At 53.1% G+C, this 23551-nt stretch overlaps 1 protein-coding gene across 1 annotated transcript in view; it reads left to right on the forward strand.

The window, feature by feature from the left end:
- Window positions 1-17002, forward strand: part of LDLR (low density lipoprotein receptor) — a 41837-nt gene extending 24835 nt beyond the window's left edge. The window contains 12 exon segments of the mRNA XM_070416064.1: window positions 1948-2067; window positions 2640-2765; window positions 4559-4730; window positions 4816-5040; window positions 6410-6528; window positions 6832-6971; window positions 8215-8356; window positions 8464-8616; window positions 11031-11129; window positions 13605-13667; window positions 14558-14715; window positions 15379-17002. Of these exon segments, the coding sequence (XP_070272165.1) occupies window positions 1948-2067; window positions 2640-2765; window positions 4559-4730; window positions 4816-5040; window positions 6410-6528; window positions 6832-6971; window positions 8215-8356; window positions 8464-8616; window positions 11031-11129; window positions 13605-13667; window positions 14558-14715; window positions 15379-15414 (1553 nt within the window). The 3' untranslated portion in view covers window positions 15415-17002.
- Window positions 17003-23551: the final 6549 nt, after the last annotated feature.

Consider the following 23551-nt stretch of genomic DNA (forward strand, 5'->3'; position numbering starts at 1 on the left):
AGAGAAACATCGATCAGCTGCCTCCTGCACACCTCCAACTGGGGATGTGCCCGCAACCCAGGTACATGCCCTTGACCGGAATCGAACCTGGGACCTTTCAGTCCGCAGGCCGACGCTCTATCCACTGAGCCAAACCGGTTTCGGCAATTCTTATTTTTCTCTTTAACTATTTAAAAATTTGGAATTGTTCTTAACTGTTGGCCTGTTAAAGAACAGGTGGGATGCAGGCTTTGTTGTAAAGAGCTAGTGCATAGATTCTGGAGCCACACACCTTAGGTTCGAGCCCAGCAGTGTGATCTTGGGCAAGTCATTTAACTTGGACATGCCTCAGTTTCCCCAGCTATCTTTAGGGTTGTTGGGAGAACTAAATGAGTTAATATATAGGGGTTGGCAAAAGTAGCTTTACAGTTGTGAGTTCACCAATTCTTGTATTATTTATTAATTATTGTATCATTTTCTATACGAACAGCTGTAAACCTACTTTGGCCACTTCTATATGTAACTGTAGTATGTGGTTTACAGTTTTTATCAATAAAAATTTTCTTTTCTTTTTTTTAAAATATATTTTATTAATTTTTTACAGAGAGGAAGGGAGAGAGATAGAGAGTTAGAAACATCGATCAGCCTCCTCCTGCACATCTCCTTCTGGGGATGTGCCCGCAACCCAGGTACATGCCCTTGACCGGAATCGAACCTGGGACCTTTCAGTCCGCAGGCCGACGCTCTATCTACTGAGCCAAACCGGTTTCGGCAATAAAAATTTTTTTAAATTGTGGTTGAAGAAAGCAATAAGATTTATCATAACCATTTTTAATATGTTTTTATCGATTTTAGAGATAGGAAGGGAGAGGAAGATAGAAATATCAATGATGAGAATCATTGATCGCCTGTCTCCTGCATGCCCCTACTGGGGATCGAGCCCACAACCCTGGCATGTACCCTGACCAGGAATCAAACTGTGTCCTCCTAGTTCATGGGTTGATGCTCAACCACTGAGCCACACCAGCCAGGTTATCATAGCCATTTTTAAGTGTACAAATCAGTATCATTAAGCAGATTCACATTGTTGTACAGCCATCACCACTGTTTATCTCCCGGACTTTCTCATCTTCCCAAACTGAAACTCTGCTCCCAAACTCTAACTGCCCCCCCCCCGCCCCCCCCTCCCCCCGCCCCGCCCATGGCACCCACCATTCTTCTCTTTGTCTCTGTGAATTTTTTTTTTTAAATATTGTATTGATTTTTTTTTTAAAATATATATTTTATTGATTTTTTTACAGAGAGGAAGGGAGAGGGATAGAGAGTTAGAAACATCGATGAGAGAGAAACATTGATCAGCTGCCTCCTGCACACTCCCTACTGGGGATGTGCCTGCAACCAAGGTACATGCCCTTGACCGGAATCGAACCTGGGACCCTTGAGTCCGCAGGCTGACGCTCTATCCACTGAGCCAAACCGGTTAGGGCTGTATTGATTTTTTACAGAGAGGAAGGGAGAGAGATAGAGAGTTAGAAACATCGATGATAGAGAAACATCGATCAGCTGCCTCCTGCACATCTCCTACTGGGGATGTGCCCGCAACTCAGGTACATGCCCTTGACCGTAATCGAACCTGGGACTCTTCAGTCCGCAGGCCGACGCTCTATCCACTGAGCCAAACCGGTTTCGGCTGTCTCTGTGAATTTGACTCCTCTAAGAACCTCATATAGGTGGGATCATACAGGATTTGTCCTTTTGTGAGTGGCTTATGTCACTCAGCACAGTGTCCTCCAGGCCCGTCTGTGACATTGCACGTGACAATGGTATTTTACGTCCTCTTAGGGGTCGTGGCACTTCACTGGCCTCACATTCGTTGTGACGATTGTGATAAAGATAGTAAAATAGAGAGGGTGGCTGGGAAGGGGGCTGGAGGCCTGAGTATGACCTTCTGTTCCCCGCCTGGCGCAGTGACCAACGAGTGCCTGACTAACAAGGGCGGCTGCTCCCACCTCTGCAAAGACCTCAGGATTGGCTACGAGTGCTTGTGTCCTGAGGGCTTCCGGCTGGCGGACCATCGAAGATGCGAAGGTGATTCCCAAGTGGGGTGGGCTCCGGGCCTCCCCAGCCCTTCCCTCTGATACGGTGGCCAAGCCCTCTGTGCCTTGGTTTCCCATCTGTTTTGTGGGCAGTCCCCACTCACAGGGCTGTTAGGAGGATTTAACAAGATGCCATAGGCATGGGGAGTCTAGCATAGGCTTAGCCCGTGGGGCACACTTGGTTCTTGCTTTGGGATTCGTCATTTTAAAAACAAGGCCTGGCTGGGTAGCTTTGTTTGTTAGAGCATCGTGCCCATATGCCAAGGTTGCGGGTTCTATCCTCAGGCACGTGCCTTTGACCAGGACTCGAACCCACTACCCTTCGGTGTGAGGGCCGATGGTCTAACCACTGAGCACACTGGCTGGGGCATTAGAGATGATTCTTTGCCTTTTTAAAGATTTTATTTGTGAACCTCATAGTTACTGAGACGCCAGCCCTGGAGATCTTCCCCAGAGGAGATGGCTGTCCCCCATTTACCATTATGGGGCACAGCTTTGTGTAGGGGCCCATCACTCCACCTGCGGGGAAGATGCCCAAACCTCTTCCTCTGTCCCGACTCATAGATATCGACGAGTGTGAGGACCCCGACGTCTGCAGCCAGCTCTGTGTGAACTCCGTGGGCAGCTACCAGTGCAAGTGTGAAGAGGGCTTCCGGCTGGACCCCTTCACCAAGGCCTGCAAGGCTGTGGGTGAGTGTCCCGAGGCGCCTGAGGGGTCCGGCCTGGCCGCTCCGAAGGCAAACGGGTGGGGAGTTGCATCATCTGAACTTTGCGTCATCTGAACTTCTGTGGACAGGGTGTTTGCTCCCGGGACCTCTGGCAGGTAACGGAGCACATGCGGTTAGGACTCGGGCTTGCTGGAACGCTGCCCTCACGTGTCCGGCTTCTCAGCAGACACAGCTCAACCCCTGGGGGGTGGTTTTCAGCCCACAGGCCCCACCGGAGACTTCAAGGGGCAAGAGGTAGAAAGCCATGGCCCCAAACAGCCTGCACCTCCTCCAGCTCTTATGAGCTAATGGCACCTGCACAAAAAAAACCCACACAAAAAAAATACATTTAAAAGAGACCAAAATCTAATAGCTCGTGATGAAACAGAATAGTAGAAATAGTTGTTTTTTTCCTCCCTGAACTTCAGGTTAGAACTGCAAGCGTGCCCTAATTATTAGAATCACCTGCACACAGCCCATGTTTTTGGAGGCGTAATTGTTCCGGCAGATTTATCGCCCAGAAGGTCGCCCAGACAGTCTTCGTTTTGCCTCACGTTCTGCTCGTGCAGTGTGGTTCCAGCGAGGGTCCGTTTTGCAGAAATATTTTAGAGCTTGTTCTGTTTCCCCAAGAAGCTCTTAGGCTTTCATCCCTTCTCCACTGTTGTCGGCCTCCTGTCCTCCCTCTGCCACATCCCCATGCATGTCCGGGTTCTGGAGAAAATTGGGGGGTGAATTCCTGAAATCCTCCAGGATTTGAGATTTTACTTTCCTTCCAATGTGTAGGGTCAGTATCTGTACAGATGCCACCCCAGGGGCAGGGGTATTCTGGGTGAGGTCAGCTGTAGAAGCGGTCAGTTTGTTGGAGCATATCAGCGTCATGGTTACAGCACAGCCCCCAGAGTCAGAGAGACCCGGGCTCAAATCCTGCCTCTGTCGCTCACTAGCTGTGTGACCTGGGGCAGGACCCTTTCCCTCTCTGGGCCTCAACCCCTTTATCTGTAAAAAGGGTTGACAACAGCACCTGCCTTATAGGAGTGTGAGAATCAGTGAGGAAAACTTAAGAAAAGCACTAAGAAGAATTCCCTGCTCTAAGGAATCACCCTGTACAAATTAACTTATCATTTCTTCATCCTCCTGTTCTAAAATGTAGAATGCTGGTACCCCGGTGTTTTAAAATGTAGCTTTTATTATTATGCACCTGTGGTGAGGCCAACAGATCGGGAGGTGGCTGCCCTTGAAAAGCTAGTTTGTTCCTCACAGATCCCAGAGGAGGAGACACATTGCACCAGGCAGGGCCCCACGGGAAGGCACCAAGGTGGCCAGGAAGTAGAGGGAGCGGGGAAATGGGGCAGGAGCCTTTGTCGTGGTTTCCTCGGGAAGGACAGGTGAGGCAGGGTAGCCGGGCTTAGGGTTGGCTAGCCGCTAGCTGGAAGAATTTCAGTGGGCTCTGGGGTGTAGGGACTGTCCCTGGTTGTTGGTTCCATGGCTAGGGCACAGTGGCCGGGAGTGTGAGGAGGTGAAGGGGGTGGTGGGTGTGGGCCGGTTAGTTTGCATTTGAGGCGAGTGGGTGACTATGCTTAGGAACCGCGAGGCCTGGGAGGGGCCGTCCCTCCGGCATCTGCAAGGCCCCAGAGTCAGGGCATCAGAACTGCGTGGTTAATACACCAGGGATGCGGGTCCACCCCATGTCCTGGGCGTCTCCTCTGGTTCAGCCAGGCCCCAGAAACAGGTCCGGGTTCCCTCCCGCTCCCCTGAGCGCCCTCCGTGCCTCCACAGACACCATCGCCTACCTCTTCTTCACCAACCGCCACGAGGTGAGGAAGATGACGCTGGACCGCAGCGAATACACCAGCCTCATCCCCAACCTGAAGAACGTGGTCGCCCTGGACGTGGAAGTGAACGCCAACAGAGTCTACTGGTCCGACTTGTCCCAAAGGAAGATCTACAGGTGAGCCTCAGCCCAGGCCCGCCCGACCGACCCTGCGTGAAACCATGGCCTCGGGCACTGACTCCTCCTCCTCCTCCCTCCTCAGCACCCAGATCCACAGAGAGTCCAACTCCTCCTATGACACCGTCATCGACGAGGGCCTGCAGGCCCCCGACGGGCTGGCCGTGGACTGGATCCACGGCCACCTCTACTGGACGGACTCCATGCTGGGCACCGTCTCTGTGGCCAACACCAAGGGCGTGAAGAGAAAGACCCTCTTCAAGGAGAAAGGCTCCAGGCCGAGGGCCATTGTGGTGGATCCCCGTCACGGGTGGGTATTCCCAAAGCTGAGGGGTGCGGAGCATGAAGAACCAGCCAGGACTCACGGGGGGAGGTCTGTGCCCGAAGTAGACTCGACTGGGGCGGGGGCTGGAAAGGGGGGCCTTTCCCACATGCCCTTTGGGCCCTGGGATCCGTCCCTCTGACGCCCGCTGTGCCGCCTACGGTGCAAGCAGACCCTGAAAAGTCCTGGCCTGTGGAATAGAATCCGCAACCAGACATTCATACTGACTTAACCTGGTGTTAGGAATTAATCCTTATTTGAAATTAGAAAATAAAAATCGATTTAGTCTTTTGTGCCAGGACAGGATTCGAGAAAAGTAAAACTGCGCAGGCCCAACATTAATCGTTGGACAGGTCTTTCGAGGACGTGACAGGGAGTGAAGGTCACCCCCTGGGAGGCCCCAGGAAGGTGTCCACAGGGCTCGTGGCTGACGCAGCAACTCTAGGGCCCACAGGGACAGGAGGGAAGCATGACGCGGTCTGTACCTGCCCGACCACGTCTGCCACCACAGCATGCCACGTGGGGGAGTTCACAGTTCTGGTGGGGCAGTGCCAGCCCCGATGGGCAGATGTAATCAGAGGACAGGGAGCATTTGGCTGTGACCGTGGTGATGGGACAGACCCCGGGTGCAGATGGGCCCGGCAGGCCTGGGTCCCCCCGATGGGCCAGGATTTATTTAACTGCTATTCAAGTCAGCACATGACATTTAGAATTTAAAAATAAAACCCCTTTTTATCCTACCACTCACAAAGTAGCACTGCTTTATTCCAGTGGTCTGGAACCTAACCTTATATATCTCTGAGGTATGCCTATATATGTTGGAAAAGCAAAACAATAAAAATTTTAAATTGCAAAAGGATGAAAAAATTATAAAACCCTCAGAAAGTAGTGTTTAGAGTGCAGATTCCTGGGCCCCAGCCCTGACACTGGAATCAGAACCTCCCTTTTTCTTGAAGTTTCTAAAATCCTGCCCGGTCTTGCCAGGTGGCAGGCCTTGGAGTAGGGTAGCCAAGCTGAGGTCTCCCCAGGGCCTGTGTGGGACCCTGGCCTGGCTGCCTCAGGATGTTTTTCCATTGGTTTTTAGAGAGAGTGGAAAAGAGAGGGAAAGACAGAGAGAAATACTGATGTGAGAGAAATATATTAATTGGTTGCCTCCTGCACGTGCCCTGACCAGGGCCCTGGCTGGGGAGGAGCCTGCAACCACGGTATGTGCCCTTGACCAGAATCAAACCTGGGACCCTTGGGTCTGCAGGCCGACGCTCTCTCCACGGAGCCAAACCGGCCAGGGCTCTTCAATGTTGGCTGGGAGCCACCCTGGCCGACGTCTGAGTGTCTGTTCTCACTGTTCTCCCTCCAGCTTCATGTACTGGACGGATTGGGGGACCCCTGCCAAGATCAAGAAGGGGGGCCTGAATGGCGTGGACATTCACTCCCTGGTGACAGAGGACATCCAGTGGCCCAATGGCATCACCCTGGGTACGTGCGAGGGGCTGTGGTCCCCGGGGCTGAGCACAGTCTAGAGGAGAGAGGAGAGTGGCCAGGCCACCCCTGCACACACCATGCAGCTCCCCGAGTTGTTTATCACCCGCCACTAACCAGCCCCCACCCCCACCCCAGCATCTGGCTCAGGCTCCCACACGGCAGGGGTGGTCAGAGTTGCTTTCCTGGGCACACCTCTGCTGGGTCCTTCGGGGCCTCCTTCCTGCAGCAGAGTGAGCAGGCCCAGAGGCCCCTCTGGCATCAGCACGTGACCTCTCCTTGTCCACCTGTGGGTTCTAGATCTTTCCAGCGACCGCCTCTACTGGGTCGACTCCAAGCTCCACTCCATCTCCAGCATCGACCTCACTGGGAGGCACCGGAAGACAATTTTGGAGGACAAGAAGAGGCTGGCGCATCCCTTCTCCTTGGCCATCTTTGAGGTGGGTGCTGGGAGCACATGGGTGCTCCTCTGGGGTTTGAGGGAATTCCCAGCCAAGTGCTGTTTACTGAGGCGTGAGTGCTCATACCAACAGGTCAGGTGACATGGTCTAGTTCAGTGGTTCTCAACCTTCTGGCCCTTTAAATACAGTTCCTCATGTTGTGACCCAACCATAAACTTATTTTCGTTGCTACTTCATAACTGTAATGTTGCTACTGTTATGAATCGTAATGTAAATATCTGATATGCAGGATGGTCTTAGGCGACCCCTGTGAAAGGGTCGTTCGACCGCCAAAGTGGTTGCGACCCACAGGTTGAGAACCGCTGGTCTAGTTCCTTCAAGCCGAGACTAACTCAGAAAACTGCCCTCCACTATGAAGAGGGCTGAGGCCTCTTCAACCGCTGTTTCCGTGTTATTCTCGCCAAAAGAATCCTCAAAGGCCTGAGCAGCAGCTCTCACACCGAGGCCATCTGCTGTAGGACACTTGGGAATGCCCGGGGCTTGTGCGAGGGCTGCCAGTGGGTGAAGGCCGGGATGCTGCCAAACAGCCTGCAGGAGGAGCCAGCACGAAGGGCTGTTGGCCCCACATAGCACCCCGGTGGGGGATTCTGCTCTGAAGAAATGGGGTTCTATTGGTAGACCCTGATTCTTAACAGCCAAGAGGTGGAAGCAACGGGTGTCTGTCTGGGGTGAATGGATAAGCACCATGTGGTCCCCCATACGGTGGAATATCATTCAGCCTCAACAAGGAAGGGAGTGGTGACACCTGCTACAATATGGATGGACCTGGAGGACGTGCTGAGTGAAACTAGCCAGTCACAGAAGGACGAATATTCTACGGTTCCCCTCGCAGGGGGTCCCTAAGGAGTCAGATTCAGAGAGACAGGAGGTAGACAGGAGTTGACCCAATAGAGAGACAGGGGCTGCGTGTTTAATGAATTAAGTGTGTAAAGAATTTCAGTTTGGGAAGATGAGAAAGTCTGGAGATGGATAGTGGTGATGTCTGCACAACACAGTGAATGTATTTAATGCCATGGAACTGGACACAAAAAACGATTAAGATGGTATATTCCACGTCATGTGTATTTTACCACAATTAACCTTTATTTTCAGAAGAAGAAATGATGCTACCACCTAGAACTGCTTCTTCCCAGAGAACCTCCGCGGTTCGGGGGCTGGGAAGACAGTGGTCCGCCCATCCCAGTGGCTAATGGGGTCTGTCGTCTTCCTCACTGCCCCTTAGGATAAAGTATTTTGGACGGATATCATCAACGAAGCCATTTTCAGTGCCAACCGCCACACGGGGTCCGACATTAATCTGATGGCAGAAAACCTGTTGTCCCCGGAGGACATTGTCCTTTCCCACCGCCTCACGCAGCCAAAAGGTGAAGACAGGGCGCTCCCCCTCCCCCGCTGCCCTGATAGAGCTCTGGAGTTTTCTAGAATTTTCTGACCTCATTCTTGCCCTGACTCCCTGCCTTTTGCACCTCAGGGATAAACTGGTGTGAGACAACTTTCTACTCCTACGGCGGCTGCCAGTACCTGTGTCTCCCGGCCCCACAGATCAATTCCTACTCACCCAAGTTCACTTGTGCCTGCCCTGATGGCATGTTGCTGGCCGAGGACAGGAGGAGCTGCCGCCCAGGTAGGGGACGCCAGCCTGCCTGGCACAAGTCCTGCTTCTGCCACCCTCTCGGCTCAGCCTGAGCCTCTCTTTCCCCATCTGTCAAATGGGAGAGCGAGGCCCCAGGAAGCCGTTGTAAGGACTCCTTAGCTGGGGGAACCGTAGTCTGCCTTTCTTAAATATTGGGCATTCCAGCACTGCGCTGGGTACTTAGACTCAGTTTACCTGTGATGTCTAGTCCACTCTTCTCCAGCTCTGTCCATGGGCTATGCCTATATGCATATAAGTTCCCTGTTTACTATCCCCCCCACCCCACCCCCACCCCCACTACCACCCCCACCCCCGCCTTCCCTCTGAGATTCATCAGTCTGTTCCATGCTTCTGTCTCTGGATCTATTTTGTCCATCAGTTCATTTTGTTCATTAGATTCCACATAGGAATGAGATCATGTGATACTTGACTTTCTCTGACTGGCTTATTTCACTTAGCATAATACTCTCCAGGTCCAGGAGGTAACTGATTTTATTTATTTTATTTTTTAAATCACTTTTATTTTTTTTAAAATCTTTATTGTTGAAAGTATTACATATGTCGCCTTTTTTCCACCATCGACCCCCTCCAGCCTGCCCCTGCCCCCAACTCCTCACCCCAGGCCCTCACCACCCTATTGTCTGTGTCCATGGGTTATGCATACAGTATATGCATACAGGTCTTTGGTTAATTTGGGGAGTTGGCTGATTTTAGAGCCATGTCCCTTTTCAATTTCTTTTTATGTTGCTAAAACCATTGATGATTTCATTTCAAATACTAGTATTTTTCTGAAGTCTTTTGGTACATCCACTCTTGCCTCCCTTGACAGTCCAGTGTTAGGAAGTTTACCCTCCAGTTTAATATACTTTAATTTTCCCCAAAGTTCACAGGTTGGTTATTTTGAAGAGGAGGAGATCTCTTTTATATTTAGGAGTTTTAAAAAACACTGTGGACTTTCATATGTGATTCTGAGCTTTCAAACAAACTTGTTTCCTTTTGCTACTGCCATAAATATTTTTGTTCCTTCCTTTCAGTTCGGAACCCTGGTTCTTACTACATTTCAGCTTATCCTTTGAGTTCCTATGAAAATATTTTGCTATTGTGTGGTTGGCTGTTTCATTTTATTTCTCTTTTTCTGCATATTTCGATTATTTTTTATCTTACATTAAAATTTTTTAAACTTTCACAGAAAAATCGGGGCACATTTTGCTCACAGTTGCTTTCCAGTCCTTGACCAGATCTGTCCGTCCCAGTGGGTAGGAAGGAGGGGTAGAGGGGCCTCCGGCAGCATCGGAAGTTCTTCCTCAAGTGCAAGCTCATGCTCAGTGCTGGCGGCCCCGAGACGCAAGCCTCTGAGAATGGCAGCTGGGCTCTGTCCCTGAGGAACTAGCTTGAAACGGACGATATTGTAGCCTTAGCTACCAGGAGAGTGACCTTCCATCACTTCCCGTGTGCTCTCGGCTGCTCAGGCCAGCGTCACCGTGCCCGTTGTGCTTGCTTGTCCGCAACAAGCAGCCTGGAGGAGACTGCCGCCTTCCTCCCCTTCTTCTTTCTTCTTCTTTCTTCTTTCTGCAGGTTGGGGTCATTTGTCTTCTTTTCATAGTATTGTCCTTCTTCACTATATTCATTGTTTTGCCTTTATATCTGGAAACTTTAAAAGAAAAAGACCTTCAGATTAGATTCAAGGCTTGTGCAGGGCACACATCTCAAGGCCTCTCATGAGACTGCAGTCAAGCCCTCAGCCAGGGCTGCAGTCATGTGAAGGCTCGCCTGGGGCTGGCATATCTGCTTCTAAGATTGCTTACGCGGTAGCTGTTGCAGCAGGACTGTTTCATGCTGGTTACTTTCCCACTGTAGGGCCTATCCACAGAGCTGCTCCCAGTGACATGGTGGGATGTATGGAATGTTATGATTCCCTTCGCCTCCCACCCCCAAAGTTCATATGTTGAAAGTATATTGTTGAGGCCGGGCCAGGGAGCTCAGTTGGTTAGAGCATCATCCGGATATGGCAAGTTTGCGGGTTTAAAACCCAAACATATAAGAATCAACCAATGAATGCCTAAATAAGTGGAACAACAAATCTCTCTTTCTCAAAAAACAACAACACAAAAAACAAAAAAAAAACAACCCCACAAACAAAGTTATAGAAAGTGTATTGTTGAAATAGAATCTGCCCTTTTCAATGCTCATCCTCAGAGAACGTCTCGATTTGGAGCTAGTGTCCATAGCACTGCGATCCCCTCTCTGAAAGCAGACATCGGTTGCTTGTATTTTCACTGCTTTTGTTTTCAGTTATTTCTCTGTGGCCGCTGGGCTCACAGGCACAAGTTGCTGTGAGCAGCAGAGCTTTCAGAGCGCTCCTGGGCCTCAGGGCACTCAGGAAATGCTTAATCTTTCAAACACAGAACCTGTAGTGACCACCCGGGGACCCAACATGACTCGCTCCACTGTGACCACTCCTGAGCTCACCACCGCCAAGATGGTGACGAAGGCCCCCCCACAAGGTAAAGGCCGGGACCACCCTGGGCCCCGGCTCATCCCGATGAGCATCTAGATGGGCTCGTTCAGAGGCCAGAGCATCTGGATGAAGAGCTAGAGAGTGGAGCTAGTTTGGGCTCCTTTGCTGACTCTCTGACATAGCCTGTGTATCTCTGAAGCCTCAGTTTCCCTACCGATAAACAAGGCTGGTAACAGTGCCCACCCACCTCATGGTAATAGTGGGGATCACGTGGGCGAGCTCACGTGAAGAGTCTGAGCTCCTGGTGGCGGCTGATCCCAGGGTCGGCCAGGCACACGGGCCCAGGAGTGTGAAATGTTGTCCGGGCTCATTCACTGCCCTGTTTTCAGGTGTGTGCCCAGCAGGGCCAGGAGTAGGGGGAGGCAGGGAAGGTACTCTTCGAGGCAGTACCTGAGGGGCACCAAGAAACTCAGGACTCAATATTTTAAAAAATCAAATTGCCCAGCTATAGTCTGTGGGGCCAACCACCTGTTGTAAATGAAGTTTGATTGGAGCCAGGGTCCTAGGAAGGCAGGATCATTCAAAGGTAGCGTCAGATCCATCTGGATATTTTGTTCATCATAGGGTATTGGAATTAATTTTGATTTTTAAAAATAACTCACCGCCCAGCCGGTGTGGCTCAGTGGTTGAGCGTTGACCTATGAACCAGGAGATCATGGTTCAATTCCCGGTCAGGTCACATGCCCGGGTTTTGGGCTCGATCCCTAGTAGGGGGCCTGCAGGAGGCAGCTGATCGATTATCCTCTCTCATCATTGATGTTTCTCTCTCTCCCTCTCCCTTCCTCTTTCTGAAATCAATAAAAATATATATTTTTAAAATAGCATTGCCCTGGCCGGCGGCGCTCAGTGGTTAGAGCGCCAGCCCACACACCAAAGGGTCCCAGGTTCAATTCCCGGTCAAGGGCAAATACCTGGGCTTCGGGTCCCAGCTTTTACCCTGCCTCCCTTCCACTCTCTCTGAAAAGCAATGACAAAAATATCGTCGGGTGAGGACAAACAAAAATAATAATATTCAAATACTGCTGAATTACCGAATTGGGGCTGGGGGAGCTTTAATTTTTGTGCTTGGGGCCAGTGACTCCTCACCCTAGCCTGGCCTATGGTCATGACCTCCTTGGAGGCGGTCAGAACTGTGCTCTCAGTGAATTGATCAGAGACCCACCATTTATGTCTTTGTCCACCAGAGGGCGCCCGGCCTGGCTTTTGAGCAACCGGAAATGGAGCTCATGGACTTTTCTGGCCAGAAAAAAAAGTCACATCAGCACGTTTCAGACATATTTCCCCCCTCAGAGTAGTTGAAGCCTTTGTTCAACCATAAAGGAGATAAAACAGGAACTGCTGTGCTTATGGGATGCCTGGAGCCCTTCTCACTTGGGGTGGGAAGAGGGGAGCGCTATTTGAAAAGCCATCTCACAGACAGGCCCATCCAGGGCTCTGGAATTTGGCAAAGGATCCTTTGTAAGGGAAAAACTTCTCAAAAACGCTGCTGCTGCCCTAGATTATTGTTGTTACAAGGCTTCTTACATATGTGCAAATGCAATACTGGGTATAAACTTCGTATACACATGTCCAACAGCCGGTAGAATTAAAACCCAGATGGATTTGAACACGATGGTAACCACAGCTCACCAGCATACGTGTGGCCCGGATGTGGCTTCTTTAATCTTCTCAGCCCTTTTTTCTCTTTAGAGACCTCTACAATTTTTAAAAAGATATATTTTTATTGATTTCAGAGAGAAAAGGAGAGGGAGAGAGAAATAGAAACATCAACCATGAGAATCACTGATTGGCTACCCCCTGCATGCCCCCCCACTGGGGACTGAGCCCACAACCCAGGCATGTGCCTGACCAGGACCTCCTGGTTCATAGGTCGATGCTCAACCCCTGAGCCACTCCGGCTGGGCATAGAGACCGTTCCATTTTCATTTGCATGGAGCCCTTTGTTGTCTGGCTCAGGTGCATTTGCATGTGAGTGGTTATATAATGAGGTGTCTTTCCCTACCCCGATATATTTTATTAGCTGGGGGCAGTTGACACAGCACTATGGGGTTTGGTGCGATCCAACCCAGGCTCTGGGATTGGTGAACCCGTGCAGCAAAGGCTCATTACCATCAAATGCAGAGCCAGGTTGAAAATTTCCCCCGGGACCATTGGGAATGTGACAGCAGGCTCTGCCTCGCAGCCCGTCGGTCCCTTCCTCAGTGCCTCTCAACGCTGGGCTAGAGAACCTTTAATATCCATACCACACTGAGTCCCACAACTCCAATTGCTAACAAATAAGGCCCAGGCACAAGCCATCGTGCTGCCCTTGAAACCTGGCAGGTGCTCCAAGTTCCTCGAAACCTTTAAGGACAATGGGAGGCGGCAGGTGCTTCCCTTTGGGTGTCAGTCTTCGAACACCTGCTGGTTTCCATGCCCTGCCTGAGGGTCCGAGCCTCACTTTCTCCCTTTCCCCCTGCAGCCTCGGAGGACAGGAAGGAGAGGCCCCGGGGCGTGGGCTGGCTCTACATTGTCCTCCCCATCGGTAAGCCCACCACCGGCCCTCCCTCGGTTCCCTGGCCTCCCTGCTTGGCCTCCTTTTCTCTCCGGAATGGGGTGTCCCCGCCATGTGTCCTGTCATCACTGCACTCCCCTTCCTAGCTTCGTTCATTAACAAATCTAGTTGAGCGCCTACTGTATACCATGCCCGCTTCTGGGCACACAGCTGTGAAAGAAATAGACACCTCGCCCCGTGGGTGCCGACAGCGACGTTCAGATGGGGAGGTGAGCCCGAGGTCCCTGGGGCGCAGTGTCGGGCGCTGACACCAGGGAAGGCGAGAGCGGTTCTCTTGCAGGGGCCCCTTCCTCAGCCTGTCAATCAGCTCGGTGAGCGTCACCCATTCTTCCTTTTGTGAAGAGATCCTTTTGAGGTGCCCCTTCAGCATGCAGCTTGCCCACAGACACTTTCATTTTGGTGCCAACAGTCGTCCGACTGTGGGTTGGCAGACATGGCAAGTGGGACCCTCACCCCCCCGGTGGCCTCCGAGTGTGTGCCTGCCCTGCGTCTTCCCAGCAGAGCCCACGTCTCTCCCACCCGCTGGGCACTGGCCAGGCTGTTTCACAAACTGGGCTGTGCAAGCCCTTGGCTGTGCCCTGGGTCTAAAAACGTAGTAGCCCCCTGTGTGGGCAAACCCAGAAGAAACCCGAAGAATCCACCACAGTTGAGCATTTCTCGGGTGAGGCGGTCGCAGAGGTCTTCAAGTGAGAGATTGGTTATGCTCGCCGATCGGATTTTTACAATGGACAGTATTTCTTTAAATCAGAACAAAACCATTCACAAATAAAAAGGCTGGGGGTTTGAAGGCAGCGTCACTGGCCACTTGGGGCACCAGGCGGGGCGCGGGGCCGGGGTGACGCCAGGCCGCCTCTCCACAGTGCTGCTCACCCTCCTGTGCTTCGGGGCCTTCCTCCTCTGGAAGAACTGGCGGCTGAAGAGCATCAACAGCATCCACTTTGACAACCCCGTGTACCAGAAGACCACGGAGGACGAGGTGCACATCTGCCACAGCCAGGACGGCTACACCTACCCCTCGGTGAGCCCCCCAAAGCCATCCGCACGGTGGGGGAACAGGAAGGGGGTAAGGAGAGACCCTAAGTCATGTCAGTGAACAGAGGGAAGCCACCGGGGGCTGGGAGAGAGGGGAGGCAAGTTTAGAAGAGGTGGTTTGGACGGGCTTCCCTAAGCAGGAAGTGTATGGTGTGCAGAGGGCGCAGCATGTGCAAAGGCCCTGAGGCTGGACCGAGCCTGGTGTGTCTGAGCCCTATGGCCAGTGTGGCTGGAGCGGAAAGAGCGGGAATGAGGGAGGAGACAAGGGCAATGAGGGGGCCTGGCGGATGGAGCAGGACCTTGTGGCCCATGGGGAGGACTCGGGCTTTGCTCAAAGTGAGGAAGGAGCTATGGAGGGCTCTGGGAAGAGGAGGGACATGGCCTGACTTAGGGGCTCACAAGCACCCCCTGGTGGTGGCTGCTGTGGCAGGACAGACTGGGGAAGGGCGAGGGCAAAATCTGATTCGGGTGCTCACAGGCGCCCTCTGGCTGCCGTGGGGGAAACAGACTGGGGTAGAGGTCAGTGGCCAGGAGGCCCGGGCGGAAGTGATTGTGCTGGTTCAGGCCGGCAGTGAGGAGCAGGTGGCCTCTGGCCGTGTTTACTGGATGTTGGACTGATTATTTCCGGCGTTTATCGTTTTGTTGACAGAGACAGATGGTCAGGATGGAGGATGACATGGCATAAGCCGCTGCCTCCAGTCCTGCCCCTCCCAGAACCTGCTGCTGGTCAAGGGCAGGAAGAACACTTTCTCCCCAAACCCTTGACCTTTCCAAAACCCTTCTTCAGACCTCCGACACCCTCCCGTTCCGTTCAGAGAAAGAAGCGGCCAAAGCCCTGCTGGCAGCTGACCTCGACGCTGGCAGCCACGGGCCTGTCTGCCAGAGCTTTGTTTTATATATTTATTCGTCTGGGAGGCAGGCGACAGAGCACACGGAATGGGTTTTGGTTGAAATACTTTTCTTGACCTTTTCTCCTCAATTGGCTCCTCACCTGAGGAACGAATGGACGGAGGGACACCAAGCAAGAGAAAGCAAGCGGCTTTGAATCGAGAGCAGGTGATGCTCACAGGGTCCCAGGCAGCTGCCGAGCCTCTAACCTCAGGAGTAAATGTGTTTACCTCTGCCTCGCAAGCCTTGGTGGACGCCAGAGTCGGCTTCTGCTCTGCCTCTCCCCGATCAGGACGAAATCCGTTTCCTAAGCCGAGTGTGTGCGCTCTCCTTCAGCCGGGAAGGGACTCTGGCGCTGGCGTGGACATGGCGGAATCCAGCACACCGGGGCGGCCAACTGAGCCCATTCATTCAACAAACCTCAACAGTTCCCCAGGGAAAGCCTGAGCACCCTTTGCCCTTAATATTTATCGAGGGCCCGCGACCCCCGGGCACCTTGTGTGTGAGGATTAGTGCCCTCCGACCTCTAGCAGTGCCCTTCAGCCCAGCTGTGCCCCAGCCCCAGCCCCAGCCCCTCCACGTGCCCGTGCACTTTTCCAGTTCAGGTTTGTACATCTGTAAAGACTACAATTCCTTCCTTATTTTGCACTGTTTTCTGGTCCGACTAGGATGGGCTCCCAGGTCGGAGAGGACCTGGGAGTGGGGAGGGGATGCGGTGCCGTCTTGTGGCCTTTCTCCCAGCACTTCAAAGCCAAGAGGTGATTATCTGGCTAATGTTTCCACTTCTATGCACCTGTCCCTGAGCCATTCCTCTCCCCGACAGGACAGTAGTCACGGATGGGTGTTTCAGCCCGAAGACGGCCCTGGGTGTGGTCATTATGTGGGGCTTATGAACAAGAATGCTTTCTGAAGTTGTCACAAGTGTATTTACAACGGAAGAGACGGTGGGAGGGGCCGCCCCTGGCTTCCCTATCAGTTGTGCACTACAGACCCCGGCCCCTGTGCCCAGCCTGCAGGAAACTGTGAAAGGTGTTTCTCGCTCTGAAGCCTGTAAATAGAGCCCTGAACCTAGGAGCGGGGCATTTCATTTTGCACTTTGTACATTTGTTGGAGCATTTATCACTCATATATATGAAAACAGACCTATTTATTTTTGCAAACCCTGGGTGCTGCTTTGTTGGGTGACCCCTCAGGGACCTGCATGGGGGAGAGGCCTCGTCTTTCTGTACAGCTGACCCCGCAGCCCAGGTCTGTGCTCTTCAGGGGAACCGTGTCCATGTTGCCGCATGGGCTGCTCTGGGGGTGGGTTTTGACTATAAACCACTGTATAGAATGTTTTTATAGTCTGAGTGTCTTACTTTGATTAAATTTCTTAAATGAACCATTTGGCTAAACCTGATGCACTTTGTCTTCTGTTCCCTCCCTTCCTCCCTCCACTGGTGGGCTGGGCTCCACAGGGGGAAGGGTCTGCGAGGGAGCATGGCCCTGAGCTCAGGGCAGGCTCAGGCTCTGGTGGTGTTGTGCTTAGCCAGGGGGCAGCCCTGCTGGGTGCTCCACTGAGTTGGGGTTTTGCTAAATCTCCTGCTTGTTCATTCATTCAACAAGCATTTATTGGGCACCTACTGTGTGGCCAGGTCCTGTTCTAGGCATGTAGAATAAAAGACAATAAAAGTGACTAAGAGTCTGGGCCCTCAAAGACGTGACTTTTTAATTTTTAAATATGTTTTTATTGATTTCAGAGAGAGGGATAGAAACATCAATGATGAGAGAGAATCATGATCGGCTGCCTCCTGCATGCCCCCTACTGGGGATCGAACCCGCAACCCAGGCATGTGCCCTGACCAGGAATCGAACCTGGTTCACGGGTCGATGCTCCACCACCGAGCCACACCGGCCGAGCAAGGACGTGACATTTTAGAAGGGGAAACATAAAATTACTATATTTAGAAGCATGTTAAACAGGATAATGGGACAGACACATACCTGGCAGAGGATTTGGGCTGAATAACTGGCCATGTGAGAATCTGGGGAGAGTCGCTGGGGCTGAGACACGGGCTCCATCGAACATGGCATTTCTGCAGGGCATATCCCTTCAAGCCTTTGGGCCCTCGGAGTAGTTGGTGTGAGGTCCTCTGAAAGGATAAAACAAAAACTAAGAATGTGACTACATTTACCACTGAGATAGAAAAAATGTTTGGTGAGTCTACAGAGTCTACATAGAACTATTTGGCGAGAGCTTTGGGCGTCTGCTGTGCACACTGCAGTCCATCTCTGTACCCACACCTCCACTCCCGTGCACCCCGGCTTCACGTGAGCCTGGGACTGTGGCCATTTCAGCATGCCCTGGAGCATGCCCTTGGACATGGCAGTCAAACCACAAATAGTCCCAGAGTATCAATTGGCTACAGTCAGAGTCCACAGCAGATCCTTGGACAGAAAGAATTCAATATAGAGACTTAAGTATAAAACAAAGGGGGCAGGCCATGCGATGCCACTTCACACCCATTAGAATGACTATAATAAAAAACAAAGTAACAAGTGTTGGTGAAGATGTGGAGAAATCGGAGCCCTTATGCACTGTAGGTGGGAATGTAAAATGGTGCAGGCGCTGTGGAAATAGTATGGTGGTTCCTTGGAAAATTAAAAATAGAATTACTGCCCTAACTAGTTTGACTGGTGGATAGAGCATCAGCTCAGAGACTGAAGGGTCCCAGGTTTGATTCAGGTCAAGGGCACATATCTTGGTTGCAGGCTCAATCCTGGGTTTCTGGTTGGGGCTCGTGTGGGGGTCAACCAATGGATGTGTCTCTCTCACATCGATGTTTCTCGCTCTGTGTCTCTCCCCCTCCCTTCCACTCTCTCTAAAAATCAATGGAGCCCAGCCCATGTGGCTCAGTGGTTGAGTGTCAGCCGATGAACCAGGAGGTCACGGTCGGATTCCTGGTCAGAGTACATGCCCAGGTTTTGGGCTCAATTCCTAGGGTGGGCAGGGGAGTGCAGGAAGCAGCTGATCAATGATTCTCTATCATCATTGATGTTTCTCTCTCTCTCTCCCTTCCTCTCTGAAATCAATAAAAATATATTTTAAAAATAAAAAAACAATGAAAAAATACACACACACACACACACACACACACACACATAATCCTCGAGTGAGGATTAACAACAACAAAAAATTACCATGTGAAAAAAAAAATTACCATGTGATCCAGCAATTCTACTTCTAAGTATATAGACTCCCAAAGAATTAAAAGCAGTACACCAACGTTCATAGCAGCGTTATTCACAATAGCCAAGAGGTGGACACAACCCGTGGCTATCGATAAATTCATGGATAAAGAAAATGTGCTGTATTCATACAATGGAATAATATTCAGTCTTAAAAAGAACATTCAGACATATGTTACAACATGAACCTTGCTCAGTGAAGTGTCAGTCACAAAAGAACAGACATTGCAGTTCTAGAAGGTTCCTAGAGGAGCCAGATTCAGAGACAGAAAGTAGATGGTGGGTGCCAGCTGCCGAGGGTAAGGATGGGGAGTGTTCAATGGGGACAGAGGTTCTGTTTGGGAAGATGAGGAAGTTCTGGAGATGGATGGTCAATGTGAATGTACCTAATCCCACTGAACTATACACTTAAAAGTGGTAGGGGAGCCCTAGCAGGTTTGGCTCAGTGGATAGAGCATCAGCCTGTGGACTGAAGGGTCCCAGGTTCGATTCTAGTCAAGTGCATATGCCCAGGTTGCAGGCTCAATCCCCATTTGGGGGCATGCAGGAAGCAGCCGATCAATGATTCTCTCTCAGCACTGATGTTTCTCTCTCTCTCTCCCTCTCCCTTCCTCTCTGAAATAAATAAAAATACCTTTTTTAAAAAATGGTAGGGGATGTCCTGGCTGACGTGGCTGAGTGGTTGAGCATTGACCCATGAACCATGAGGTCACAGTTCCATTCTCAGTCAGGGCACATGCCTGGGTTGTGGGCTCAGTCCTCAGTAGGGGGTGTGCAGGTGGCACCCAATCAGTGATTCTCTCTCCTCATTGATGTTTCTATCCCTCTTCCTCTCCTCTGAAATCAATAAAAACATATTTTAAAAAATGAAAAATGGTTAAGGTGATGAATTGTATGTGTATTGAACTACAATTAAAAATAACTAGCGATGCTCTGGCCAGTGTGCCTCAGTTGATGGGCATCGTCCCGTGCACTGAAGGATTGCCAGTTCGGTTCAGTTCCCAGTGAGGGCGCATGCCTGGGTTTCAGCCTGATCCTTGGTAGGGGCTGTGCAGGAGGCAACCGATGGATGTTCCATTCTCACATCAGTGTTTCTCTCTCTCTCCCTCTTCCTTCTTTTCTAAAAATCAATACAAATATTTTTTAAAATAGTGATAATTATTTTTTTAAAAGGGCAACTAGAAATATGCCACAGCAGAGGGAAGGCTTGGCAGGAACAGACCTCGGGGCAGGGGCAGGGGCACGGGGTGGGGAAGAGCACAGTTGGGTCAGGCTGCCTGGGTTGAGGGATGACCTTGGGCCCATCAACGCCAGTTTCCTCAATAAAACCGGGGCCAAGGCTAATCCACCTCCCGTTCTGTGATCTGTGGTTGGAGGTGAAGGCCAGGAGCCGCAGGGACTGCTATCGTTTTTGTCCACAGGGTGGCACTTCCTTCCTTCCTTCCTCGCTTTGTCTTGGGAAGGTTCCAAAATGCCTCTGGGGGTGAAAGCTGAACTGGCCAAACAGGAAGCTTCAGGGGCTTGCACTCGGCGGTCAATAATTGGGTGATTGACTGAGCCCATGCTCAGCCATGTGGCAAAGGGGACAATGAACTTGAATGGCCTGCACAGGGGAGTTGGCCAAGCGATGGCCGGAGGACGAGTACCTGGGAGAGGGAGAGGGAGCGAGGTTTCTGGTATCTGGCCTGGCGGCTCTGTTGAAGGAGGGGTCACTATTACCCACCAGGCACCCCGCTGGGCACGGACTTTGTGACATATAAGGGTGCACGTGTCTGCAGGATGAACTCACCCGCTCCCTGCGGTGACCGGCACCCACTTTACAGATGGGAAAGGGGAGGCTCGGGGTCCCTGGACCGACTCCCCTGGCCTTTTCCCCCACCAGCCTGGGGCGGTCACCATGGGGGTGACCCCCTTTCTGGCTGCAGTCCTCTGGGATGTCACCAGGTACAGCTCAGCCCCCTTGGCTGTCTGGCCAGCCCCCCGGCCTATGGGCTCGGCCCGCACCCAACGTGCTGGTCCTGGAAGGGTAGGGGCGGCAGTCTGGAGTTTGGGGGCTGCCTCCCCAATATGGGTGCGGGCTCGACAGCTCTGGCAGGCGGAGGAAGCTGCTCCCCGAAGCCCCATGCTCTACACGCCCTCTGATGCTGCCCGCCCCCAGCCCTGGCATCCCAAACCACAGCTGCCTGTGGTGAGTCAGGCTGGAGCCTGCGGGGCTGAGCCCAGGTCCTCTGGAGGAAGGGGGAGAAGGGGACGGGGGAGAGCTGCCCCCCAGTGCCCTGCCCGGGAGGTGGGGTGGGGGAAAGCAGCACCCTCTCCCCCTGAGATGAGGAAGGAATGAGGCTGAGGGGGTGTGAGCTTGTACAGGTCCTGTCACCCACCCTGAGCCTGGTCGTCTCCCCTCCAGGCAGCTCAGCTTGGGTTTCAGTGCAGCTTCCTGCCCTCCGAGCAGGGGCTTCCTCCTCCCCGAGCCCCACCCTCCCAGCCCAGCTGTTCCCACTCAGCCTGGCCTCCTCTCCCACGCTGCCTGGGATGGAGGAGGGAGCTTGGGAGTTCAGTGAGACCAGCACCCTGGACTCTGAAATCTTCCCTGTGTCTCACTGACTGCAGGCCCAGCGTGATCACGCCTGTGACCGCGGGTCCCCTCGGCCCTGGCCGCTTTGTGGCGGACACCAGCCTTCGCACTTGCTGTCCCCTCTGCCGGGATCACTGGCTCCGCACTTCTGTCCCCCGGGGCCTCAGGTCTGGGCTCTCAGGACGCCTCCTCCCTGGGCCTCCGACAAAGCCCTCGCCCCCCACATACCAACAGCATTTATCAATAACTGAAATGACCTCAGGGTTAAATTCCAGGTCTGGATCCAGTTCAAACCCCAGCTCTGCCAACATCAGCTGCCAACCCTTACCTGTAAGGAACCGTGGAGCCAGCACACAGCACCTGCTCAACCATGATGCCATGGCCTCCACTGGAGCGCGGCTTCCTGAACGGAGTGCAGGTCACAGATGTGAGCCCACATTTCTAAGTCAGTTGAGGGCCACTGGGGGTCCTGGGACCACCGTGCGGGCGGACTAGTGTGGGCCACACATGGAGGGCCCCAGGGAATCCAAACAATGCTGTGCCGGCGCCCGGAGACCGGTCCTGCTGGCCTTCCCCCAGCCGCTCGCCGGGTGCGGGGCGAGGGGTTTGGCCTCAGCACCACCACCTGTCAGCCAGGTCGACCGGGCGTGCGCGTATCCAACCAGATACCACTGACCCTGAACGACCTCACGTACCCGAACCCAGGCCTGTTTCTATCACCCTTTAGGGCTTGACCAAGTGCAGGTGTTCGTCCAGTTCTCTGGTCTCTTTCTACCTGTGTGACCTGGACAAGGCGCAGGCGCCTCAGAGGCTCCTTCTCATCTGAAAAGTGACCCTGGGGCCCTGCTGTCCTGAACGGGGACCTAACTGGCCCGTGCTGTGCCCGTCTCCCCATCTGTAACGTGAATCTTCCTCACGGCTCAGGATGGACCGGGCCCACGCTGGGGGTGGGGTGGGCACAGGATTAGGAACGGGGCGGGGTGTAGGGCTGACCCTCAGTTCTGTAGTCTGGTGACCTGGTTCCCCACTCCCTGGTCCTGGGGACATGAATCTCACTCCTTCCTCCACAGGCTGGGCCTAGCGCGCAGCAGCCTCTGGCCAGCCTCCAGGATTCAGAAAAGAGCTGGTGGCTGCCAGTGGAGAGGCTCCAAGAGTGGGCGGGGGTGGGAGCAGGGGTGCAGGCTGGAGGCTGGGGCCTGAGCCTATCCTGCTGGCTGTCCCAGGCATCTGGCCAGATCCCGGCAGTGAGTCAGGGCCGAGGCATGTTGGAGGGCCAGGGCCTCTCCCGGCCCCTGTGAGCTCAGCACCTCCCTGAACCCATCCGCCCACAGGGCCCCGGCCAGGCCATGCTCCCACACACACTTGCTCACTCCTTTGGGTCAGTCCCTGGAGACCGGGGTTTAGGGGAGGACAGACACGGCCCCTCGGAGTCTGGGTTCATGCAGTCTCCCTAAAGGGACCTTCCTCCTCTTGGGGGAACCGAGCTGCAGGCAGGCACAGGCCTCCGTGGCCCCTCCGGGAACCCCACGCCTGCTCTCTCAGGCGCTCTAGGCTTAGGGGGAAATACGCTCTTCTCCTGCCCTGGACTCTCAGCTGGGCTGGGGGCGCTCCTGGCACCTTCCCCCACAAAGGCGAGCAGGTGGGAGGCCAGCTGTGCTAGCAGGAATGGCCACCAGAGTGACCGCTGTTATTCAGCTGACCACGGGCCAAAGCCTGTTCTGGCTGAGGCTGTGAGGCTGGTGGGCAGCCTTAAGTGGGGGGAGGGAGAGGGTTCCCCCTGGGACACTGGCAATAGCCGGAAGCATTTGTGGGTGTCACAACTGAGGTGGGTGCTCCTGGCATCGAGCAGGTGGAGGCCCAGGGATGTTGCTGAATGTCCTGCCATGTCCAGGACTGCCCACCGCAGACAATGACTGGCCCGACGGTCACCAGGGCTGCGGTGGAAAACCCTAGTGCAGGTCGTCTGTTGCCCTTTAGACGTGGATGGTGCAGACGGGGGCTCTGCTCCCACTTCACACTCTACTGACCTGGAAGAGCAGCAGCCCAGGGCTGTGTGAACAGGCACGGCCAGGCGCTGGCACGCAGCAGGGCCCCCGGAGCTCTGGAACCGTGAGCCGAACGGGCGACCGGCCCT

This window comes from Myotis yumanensis, unplaced genomic scaffold, assembly GCF_028538775.1.
Source record: "Myotis yumanensis isolate MYYU_CA2020_CCGP unplaced genomic scaffold, mMyoYum1.0.hap1 SCAF_5, whole genome shotgun sequence".
Classification (NCBI taxonomy): Eukaryota; Metazoa; Chordata; class Mammalia; order Chiroptera; family Vespertilionidae; genus Myotis; species Myotis yumanensis.